The sequence below is a fragment of the Oryzias melastigma genome, linkage group LG22, assembly GCF_002922805.2.
Source record: "Oryzias melastigma strain HK-1 linkage group LG22, ASM292280v2, whole genome shotgun sequence".
In the NCBI taxonomy this organism is placed as follows: Eukaryota; Metazoa; Chordata; class Actinopteri; order Beloniformes; family Adrianichthyidae; genus Oryzias; species Oryzias melastigma.
Genome location: NC_050533.1, coordinates 24343958 through 24354066, shown reverse-complemented (window position 1 = coordinate 24354066; position 10109 = coordinate 24343958). Strand labels below are relative to the sequence as shown.

The 10109-nt window shown below is 39.8% G+C and overlaps 2 protein-coding genes across 6 annotated transcripts in view; one reads left to right on the top strand and one right to left on the bottom strand.

The window, feature by feature from the left end:
* Nucleotides 1–4844, top strand: part of LOC112142788 (estrogen receptor beta) — a 60838-nt gene extending 55994 nt beyond the window's left edge. For all 4 annotated transcript variants that reach the window (XM_024266371.2, XM_024266365.2, XM_024266378.2 and 1 more), the window contains exons 8-10: nucleotides 1468–1651; nucleotides 3205–3537; nucleotides 4285–4844. In XM_024266371.2, the coding sequence (XP_024122139.1) occupies nucleotides 1468–1651; nucleotides 3205–3537; nucleotides 4285–4399 (632 nt within the window). In that variant the 3' untranslated portion in view covers nucleotides 4400–4844. The remainder of the gene's footprint in view (nucleotides 1–1467; nucleotides 1652–3204; nucleotides 3538–4284) is intronic.
* A 3881-nt stretch (nucleotides 4845–8725) lies between these two features.
* syne2b (spectrin repeat containing, nuclear envelope 2b) overlaps nucleotides 8726–10109 on the bottom strand; it is a 183159-nt gene continuing 181775 nt past the window's right edge. For both annotated transcript variants that reach the window (XM_024267764.2, XM_024266355.2), the window contains one exon: nucleotides 8726–9327. In XM_024267764.2, coding sequence (XP_024123532.2) covers nucleotides 9111–9327 — 217 coding nt within the window. In that variant the 3' untranslated portion in view covers nucleotides 8726–9110. The remainder of the gene's footprint in view (nucleotides 9328–10109) is intronic.

Here is a 10109-nt window from a genome sequence, read left to right as displayed (position 1 = left end):
TCTAGCTATTCTTTCAGCTACATGCTAGCTCAGGGGTCTCAAACTCGCAGCCCACGGGCCATCTGTAGCCCCCGGGATGATAATTTGCGCCCCCATCTTCATATGGAAGATTAATGTTAGTGCGGCCCGCAAGACTGAAATGAATGACAGTTATTGTGTGCAGAGCTGAACAAGCCAATTACGTTTTGCTATATAGCTCTGGAGGGTGGGACATCGGCGGGTTGTCCAGTGCCTTGAAGCCACTGGAAGTGCTTTCACACCGAGCACGATTTGCGTGCCCCGTCCCTTATTCGCTGTGTGGCAAATTCACAGCTTGCTTCTTGTCAAAAAGCGTTTTTCTGACGCTGCGCCGGGTGTGGGAGGACCTACCAGCTCCGTCTGTGGATGTCTCACTTAGTTTCACAATGAATGGAAGACACAAATGGTGTTTTATTTATATCAAAACTCCAGGCTGAAATAAGACATCTCCGCGCAGGCATCAAACATTCCGCGCGGACAATTCAGACCCTCGCGATCGCTTTTTCCTCCTCCACGAGCAGAAAATGTCCTGGTACGAGAGACTGACTGCTGCCGTGTGCGTGAGTGATGGGCGTGCACGAGCAGAATCTCAGTGAGTGCGCTGCTCTCAGCTCAGAAATGAAGGAGGAGCTGTTAATACAGACATTTGAAAATGAATAAAAATAGTTTTCTCTAATCCAGTTTCTCAATTATTTTCTCTCACGCCCCCCCCATGAAGAACTTATTCTTTCACGCCCCCCCTACAACTTTCTTATTTATTTAATAATGATTGATTTAAAAAAAAAAAAAAGTCTATGTATTTCTTTAATTCATTATTTTGTGTTAAAAATAAAGATATTTGAGAACATTGGAATGTTTTATCAGCGCTTTTCTTGTGGAAATCCTGATGCGGCCCAGCCTCACCCAGACTCTGCCTCCAGCGGCCCCCAGGTAGATTGGGTTTGAGACCCCTGTGCTAGCTGTTTGGCTAACCTAGGTTTTATTTTTATTTTTCAGTTTTTTAGGCTAGTTATGCATTTCGCTAATATTTTAGCTGGCTATCAGCTTCAGTGTTTTTAGCTATCAATTTCAGCATCTTCAGCGGCCAAATTCAGCTTACAGCATTCACACTAACATTATAACAGGTAATGCTATATATCTAGTTCATAATTATGTTAAAAAATTACAGTTGTAAATTTTAAAAAAATTAGTTTTACAGTGTTCAATAAATGTTTATCCTGTTGAGCCTGTGACCTAAGGGGAAGAAGGTTGGGCCCAAGGTGTGATTGAGTTTGACACCCCTGACCTACGTTAAGTTTGGACTGTGCAAAGAAGCCTTATATGAAACTTTAATTAAGATACTTTGCAACATTTTTACTTTGTGGATCCCGCAGTGACCTAAATACACAACCATTTATTGCAGCTTCTGGTTAGAAGCATCAATGTCTCATGTTTGCTGCTGTGCTGCAGATCTGTGCACCAGATCCCCTCAGACGGCAGAGGAGCTGGAGAGCAGGAACAAGCTGCTTCGCCTTCTGGACTCTGTGATCGACGCGCTGGTCTGGGCCATCTCCAAACTCGGCCTGTCCACCCAACAGCAGACTCTGCGGCTTGGCCACCTCACCATGCTGCTCTCCCACATCCGCCATGTGAGGTGCGTTCAGGCTGACAGGAAGCAGCAGAACAGTAGCACGATGGAGAAAGCATGCAGTCAGCAGCCGGCTCCATTCCTGGCTTTTTCTTTGGTGTGAGCTTCATTTTTGTGTAAGCCTCAGTTGCAGATTTATTTAAAAAAAAAAGAAGAAACAATGTATCCACATTTTTAATCAGAGAAATAGTTTGAAAAGTTTTTGCAGGAACCTGTCAAAACACTGGAGAGAATCACTTCCCTGATCCCAGAAGAAAAATGGGATTTTCTCTCAAACCGTAAAAAATATTTTTTTTCTGGAAGAGTTCCTTGAAGAGGTTCTGTTACTGTGACGGTGCATTTACGCTGAACGCGGCAGAGGCGTTGAGTTGAGTCAGAGCTCGTCACGATTTGGTCGTGGTAAGGCGCATGAGCGCGTCAACCAATCAGAGACTCAGCTTTGAGCATGTGACTTTTTAAGTGACTAGATCAAAGGGTAGAAACCCAAATTCAATATGGCGGCGCGATGTGCGGATTTCGTCCTGTACTTGCATCCATTTTCTTAACCCGCGGGATTACCGGAGACATTCCCGACTACTGTTGGGCGAAGGCGGGATACACCCTGGACAGGTCACCAGTCTGCCGGAGCGATCCGCCCCCTACGCTAGCCAGCCGCCCAGTGAACAACTCAGCAAGCTCCGCCTCCATAAGTCTTGTCGATCAAGCGTGCCTCACCTCCCAGGGTCCCGCTTGGCTAGCATACGCCGTAGCACTGGCTAGGGTAGTGGGGGGGTGTTATGCTAGCCTGCTGGAGAGCCGACTGCTGTGTGCTGGTAGCTCAATGGGAGACAGAAATAAAAAGATCTTCCAGTTTCTTTCTATTTTTCCCTCTCGCGATAACGCGGGACAGAAAGTCTTCAAACTGGGCCTCAGAGAGACGGAAGTGCGGTTTAAAACGCTCCTCATCCAGGCGCAGCTCCTGCTGTAAATGGTGGAATTCCCCGTATCTCGAGCGTCTCTGGAGGATCTGCTGAACCTAGACCCAGCGCCGTGTTTGGCTCTATAGAGCTCTCCAAAACATACAGAGCCAAGTTACTCGCTCAACATCATCCATGTTTTCCACTGATGTGGTCAACAAATGAAGTTCTTTGGCGGTTGCTCCACGGCAGGCGTAGAGCAGTGAATTTGATAGGCATCAAATACGTGAATTTGGTGTGCCACGCTCGGTGTGAATGCACCATAACGAATGCTTTTCAGATTTTGAATTTGCATTATTCAGCCTCATTTATTAGAATGCAGAGATGATCTGTGTTTATTTGTCCCTGTTTGTGTTGTTTCTCTGTGTGTTGAATGTCTTTACACTGGAATCAGTCGCAGCGTTCTGAAGCCATGATGCTAAAAGTTTAAAACAAACTTTCTGTGACCGTTCTAAGATAAATTTACTGAATTAAAGAAGAAAACTCAGCAGCTGCTGTCACTTAGTCTGATTTCAAGTGATGCCTTTTGATGAAGCCCTACACCTAGAAAAACAAACGTTTCCCAGACCTCATGTCAATCCTCTGCTTTTCCTTTCCTCACAGTAACAAAGGCATGGACCACCTGTCCACCATGAAGAGGAAGAACGTGGTGCTGGTGTACGACCTCCTCCTGGAGATGCTGGACGCCAACACGCCCAGCAGCTGCAGTCAAACCGCCTCATCCTCCCCCAGCTCTGACTCCTTCTCTGACCAGCAGCAGTACCCCCCTCCTCCGCCGGGCTCCGACCAGACTTTTGCCCCCAGCCTGGCAGATGAAGCCCCCCCCGCGCCTCCACAAGGGGCAGACGAAGGCCAGATCCTGGACAGGCAGCAGCAAGCCCCGCCCTGCCGCTCCATGCCTCCATCACACAGTTTGGTGGAGTCTGAAATAGATGAGTGAGTTCCAGTTCCAGTTTGCAGAGTTTTAATGGATCGCACCTTTCTAGAATATTTCTGCTTCATTTGAGCTTTGTGTGACTTGTGTTTGTAGACAGTTTAGAGAGGGACTCTGCGTAAACCAGGTGCCAGTAAGATATCCACAGACAACCTTCCTTATATCATCCTAAAAACATTAGCTGGTAGCTCCTCCCACATGGCGTCAAGCTTAGAAACACATTTTTTGACCGGCAACAAACAGCGAATTTGTCGCGCGAATTGCGTTCGGTGAGAACTTAAGAGATTTTAGGCCCAAACATTTTTTTCCTGCTGTGATGATGCCATCGTTTTTCTTTTTTTTTTTCCTTTTTATATTTATTTTCACATGTTTTTGCACAAAGTGTGTGCAAATTTTGTTCAGTATTGACTCTCAAGAAGGAAGAATTGTGAAGATTGCGGCAGTGTTATTTACCATTTCTGATCAGTTCGATTGAAAACATCTGATTACAAAATAGAGTGAATATTATGGAAATTTAGTTTTATTTTTCATTTGGACGGCCTGTTCTCCCACCTTTAATGTGACTCTTTAGACATAACAATGATTTTGGTTTGTAGTCCAGGACTGCTGCGGAGTACAATAAAATAAAGAAATAAAATGACGTAGAGACAAGAGAAGGCTGCAGGTGTACAGAGGAGAACCTGAAAGAAAAGGCTGAAACTCTTTCATGTTACAGCGAATTAAAAATGCTTCTGTTTCTCCTCTTTCAGCTACATCTCCCCAGATCAGTGGTCCCTGGGAGCCGGGGGTTCCAGTTCACCGGGGGAGTCTGCTAGTTTCATTATTCCCGATCGAGTTGTCATGGGAACAACCTTACAGGGGTGACAGGACTGAAAGACTGAACCAAAAAGCTTTCCAACCCAAAAAAAGGCAAAAAAGGATAAAAACACCAAGTGCTGTTGTGAAGTGAAGTTCTTTTTCCTCCTTTTCCAGTCTTTGTAAACACACACATTTTTAATGGCTGTACATTTTGTGTGCATAGGTATTTTTTTGTGAATGTGCACTGCAGTAGGTGTTCACGAGAGCATCTCTGAACCTCGGCCTCCTCTGGATTTACAGTGTTAGTATCTCTTTTTGCACCGTGGTGAATCAGTCAGAACAAGCCATCTCCTTTGCATGTAGACGACATGGATTCCGTGTGTGTCTGTACAGCTCTCCGTTCACAGTGTGGTGTAACGCTCTCTTCTTCTGTTGTTGTGTTTTAATCGGTGCTTGTTCCAGAAATGTTTTTATACTGTGGATGTGAGTAGAACGGTAATGTGGCCTTTCACCAAAGCGACTGTTCTTCTGGGATTCACTACGACTGAAGTTACACATCAGACGACGGGGCGCAGTGGTTAGCTTCTCTAAAAACAAACTATCAAAAAGAAACAAAGCAAATGTGCCTGAAATATGTAAGGACTCTTACATAGTAATTTAAAGTTAGACCAACGACACACAAGTTCCAGTGATCCACGATCTCGTGAACCTACTTGACCAATGCAGTCCTTATAATTTTTAACTTTTGTTCTCATCAGTCTGAGCATCTCTACACAAACTAACATTTTCAAAACTCTGATGCAATCTTCTCAAAATTCACCACTCCTTCAACCAAACAATTCAAACCTCTTGATTTATCCATCAATCTGAAGCCTAATCCTGGACCGTTCAACCTTCCAGCTTTCCCTGCCCAGCACTTGCTATTGTGCTTGATGTATTTATCAGGAAGCATTTGATCAGGCTATGTGAAAGCATTAGGTTAGAAAACAAGCAGGTTAGAAAATCCTGAGAACCATGTTTGAGAAGGCCTAAATAAAAGTCACCAGCCTCTCTGAAGGCACCAACTATTTCCAGAACAACAGCCAGAGGTTCTGTGGGCCAGTTCCTAACCACACATTGAATCTTAGCTAAACATAGCGGGTAACGCCGCCTGCCAAGTCCAGAGCTGTCAGAGGTGTTAAGAGCTGTAAGCTGGCAGCTCTTAAATCTGCTGCTGTTTTCAGGCCAAACCTCTAGTCTAATGTCCCCACAGGACAGGTGAATGAAAAAACAGTTTCACTTTAGATCAGGGGTGTCAAACTCAATCACACAGGGGGCCAAAATCCAAAAACACACCTTAAGTCGCGAGCGTCTGGATAATTATTTATTAAACACTCTAAAACTAAATTTTTAATGCTTTAAATGCGTAACTTTTCAACATAATTATGAACTATATGTATAGCATTACCTGTGATAATGCTAGTGTGAATGCAGTAAACTGAATTTGGACGCTGAAGATGCTGAAATTGATAAGTGAGAATGCTGAAGCTGATAGCCAGCTAAAATATTAGCTAAGTACCAATTAGCCTGTAAAAAACTAAAAAAAAAATTAAGAAAAAAAACTTAGGTTAGTCAAAACAGCTAGCATGTAGCTAAAAAAATAGCTAAACTTCAGAATAGCCTAAAAAAATGAAAAAAAAAAACTAAATTAGCCAAAAAAAGCTAGCATGTATTAAATATTAGCTAAACTCCAAAATAGCCTAAAATATCTTGATAAATGCCAAAATAGTCCAAAAAGCTATCAGAATGACAATTTTGAAAACGTTAAAACCATAACTTTTTAACATAATTCTGAATAATAAAGCGTCAGGAATATTATTCCAGAATAAATCAACTTAAATCTTAAATAACTTTCAATATTTTACTCTCCATAAAAATATATTTTGTCAAAATTATACAAGTTATGAATGAATGCAAGATAACATCGGCCCATTAATAAGAATAAAATAAAATGATCTGGAGGGCCGCATCCGGCCCCTGGGCCTTGACTTTGACACATGTGCGTTAGAGGATATAGCATTTGAATTCAGACTTTATTCAAAGTTAACTATGTTCAATTCTTTTAGGAATATTTTGAAAAATTCAAAGTTTCAGATGGTTTCCAGAAATGTGTTTTTAACCTTCAAAACAGTTTTAAAGTCTAACATCCTTACGAGCAGTATTATTCATTTCCAGTCTGGTATACTTTATAGATTATTTCTTGTTTAAAAATAATCTCTTACGTTACAATAATACTATCAGAAATGTAATGCATTTCATGAGTCCTGTTGCTTTTAGGATTCTTTCTCTGTAACAGAACATAATAAAAAATAACAAGTGCATTCTAGGAATGGTAATATGTAAAATGTGACTGTAAAGGTTTTATATAAATATACACCCACTGGCCACTTTATTAGGCACGAATTTCTAATGAGCCAATCACATTGCATGCATTTAGATAAATAGAAATGGTTGATACAATCTGCTGCAGTTCAAACTGAGCATCAGAATGAGGAAGAAAGGAGATTGAAGTGACTGGATGGTTGTTGGTGTCAGATGGGCTGGTCTGAGGATTCCAGAAACTTTGATCTACTGGGATTTTCACCCACAACCATCTTCAGAGTTTACACAGAGTGGTCAGAAAAATAATGAACTCAGGCACTTCTGAAGCCAAAAGGGGTCAAACCCAGGACTGGTAAAGAGAACCTAATAAAGTGCCTGAGTATAACAGGGAAATAAAATACAAGTTAAAATAACAACAACAGGACAGATAGCTAATGGCTTCTTAAACAAAGAAGACTTAAAGCATTTTATAATTTCCCTGCTGGCACGTCCCAAAAGGATTAATAAAGTTATCTATCTATTTAAATTATTTAAAAATAAGTGTTTGAGATTTCATTAATTTGAGTTGAAACAAATCCTAAAAAGCTCTAAGTGACAGAAAAAGATAATGTTTGTGGCATTTTTACATTTATACTTAGATTGCTGCTTTGAAATATTAGTGTGACTCCTCTTTTGTATTAGTTACTGAACATGTTTAGGATAAAATATGACTAAAAATCTTAAAATACTTTGTTACAGCAAAAAGTAATGTTACTGTGATACAATATTTTTGTACACTTTCTTCCAACACTTCTAACAAGTAAAATATGGTTAAGATTTGTTTAAAAGATTTTTTTACCGAAGGTTCCTGTAAATAAACTTCGCTTTTTTGTGTCATGAGGTTTGCTGAAAGTCTTTGAAGCTCAACAACCTTCTGTTTTTGCCTCAGCCGTTCAGTTAAAGCTGGGGGTCAAACCCTTAGGTCACGGGCCGAACAGGATAAACATTTATTGAACTCACTAAAACTGCAACCTTAGAACTTTAAAACTGTAACTTTTTAACAACTATGAATACATCAACTTAAACCTTAATTAACTTTCAATATTTTACTCTCCATAAAAATATATTTAGGCCATTAATAACAATAAAATAAAAGGATCAGGAGGGCCGGATCCGGCCCTCGGGCCGTGACTTTGACATGTGTTAAAGCGTCATAGTTCGATCATAATGCAACAAATCAAGACATAAAATATTAAACCTGACGTTCATGTGCAGTTTTTGTACTTTTATCTACATGACAAACTGGAACAAAGAGTTTTACAATCTCAACTCATTTTGACACACATTTCTTTGAATCATTTTTTATGTTTATTGTATTTAATTGTTAAATAGACTGTACTTGGATGTTCTGAGTCTCTGAAATGTTTTTTTTTTTTTTTGTGAGAACAAAAATCGTTAATTTATAGGACTCTTAGATCAGAAAAAATATTACAGCATGAGCCAAATATTCTAAAAATGGTTGCAGAAATGCTTTAAAACAGTCTTTAGTTTCATTTGGCCGGGCCTGAGAAATTTGCATCAATTATTTTAAGAATTGTTTAAAAAATATCAATTTTCATAAACACAGAATTAGGATTTTTCTTTTTGTAAATTAGAGCAGCTTATTGTTTTTGCTGGTTGATCTTTAAAGCCTTCAGTCTTGTGAGCAGAAATCCCTTTTGTCAAAATGTTTCACATAATTCACACAACAAAAACACAGCAATTTAGAAAATTGCACTAAACTAACACAGAAAATGATATTTTTGTTGGATGATCCTCCTTATACCAGAGAGCCCCCGTGTGCTTCAGTGTAAATTCAGCCGTTGTGCCAGATTTTCTAAGCTGTCTGTGTTCAAACATGTTTCTTCCTCTTTGCCGTCTGTGGCTGTAAGGTTGTTGGATTCAGACACATCTCATGTTGTTTGTGCTCCACACAGTCCTGATATTGTACAGCTTGATAACCCTGTCAACAGTCTAGCATCATCTTTCTCTGCAGTGAAAACAGTAAACAGATGTCACATCAACAACACGTTTAATATCAGTCAAAACGGACAAAGATCAAACAAAATAAAGGAAACTTCACAAACTTTTCTGTTGTTTCTGTGCAGCTTGGATTGTGAGTCCAAACAGATAAACTAAAAACAGAACACAACCTAATTTCTGAGAATTTGTGGTTCTTTGGTTTCAAGAGTTTTTCATCTACACAAATATAAATATCAAAATATCTCACTGCTGTATGAAAACTCCATGAAAAGGTCAAAAACTTTACAACAAACTGCTCATATGGCTTCTTCTGGTGGCAGATAAATAAATATTTTTAAATACAAAGATAGGTTGAGACAGAGCCCGTCTCTCATGCAAGTTCCTGTTTAGAAGGAAAAAAAGGTGGCGGCCATGTTCAGGTGGGCGGGGGCCCGTTGGTGTAGTGCAGCATGGGCTGGAAGGATCGGGCGAAATTGTTGGACAGCTTACAGCTGTAGTCGTCTTCAGACGGTGGCACCAGGCAGATCAGAACCAGGAGCACAAAGAAGAGCAGGTGGAGGTGGAAGGCGGCGCGGAGCACCCGCTGGAGGAAGTGTTGCTGTGGGGGGGCGTGCTTCCTCCCCTCATGTTGCCTATGAATGACAAACTCACTGTTAGAGTGGTTGGGATTTCAAAACAGCTGCTTTCATTTTATTGTTAACACGGGAGTCATTACTGTTCACTTTCCTGTTTAATCTCATTTTAAAAAAACACTAAATCTCAACAAGATTTTTTGTCCAGTTTCAAGATTAAATATTTCATAATAAAGGGATAATGCCTGATGAAAGATGCATTATGAGACGAGGCGGAGGTCTTCGCATCGTCTCATAATGCACCTTTCGGCGGGCATTATCCCCTACATATACTAACTTACAGGAACTCTTCTGTGAGATGTAATGACTTGTTTAATATAATGAAGCTTAAATTACTTGAGTCATGCAATCTTGAAAACATCTCATTTGAGGAAAATCTAACTAAATAAGTTTTCTTTAAAGTTAACAATATATTCTAAAGCAGAAGTTTTATTTCTGAACAGTTGTTTTGGGATATGGACTAGTTGACTAAGGTAAGTCTTATTTTACTCTGTTTTTTTTTTTTTTTGGAAAAAAGTATCTTAACTGTGTAAATCGAGTCTTACTTTAAGATTATTACAATGTAGAAAAAAGGACTGTTAGACCAGGTAAATTAGGATATATTTGGACAGAAAGTGTATAAAAATACCAACTTTTAAGATTTAAACTTTTTTAAGGTAACACATACATATGTATATGCATATGTATATACATATGTGTGTGTGTGTGTGTGTGTGTGTGTATATATATATATATATATATATATATATATATATATATATATATATATATATATATATATA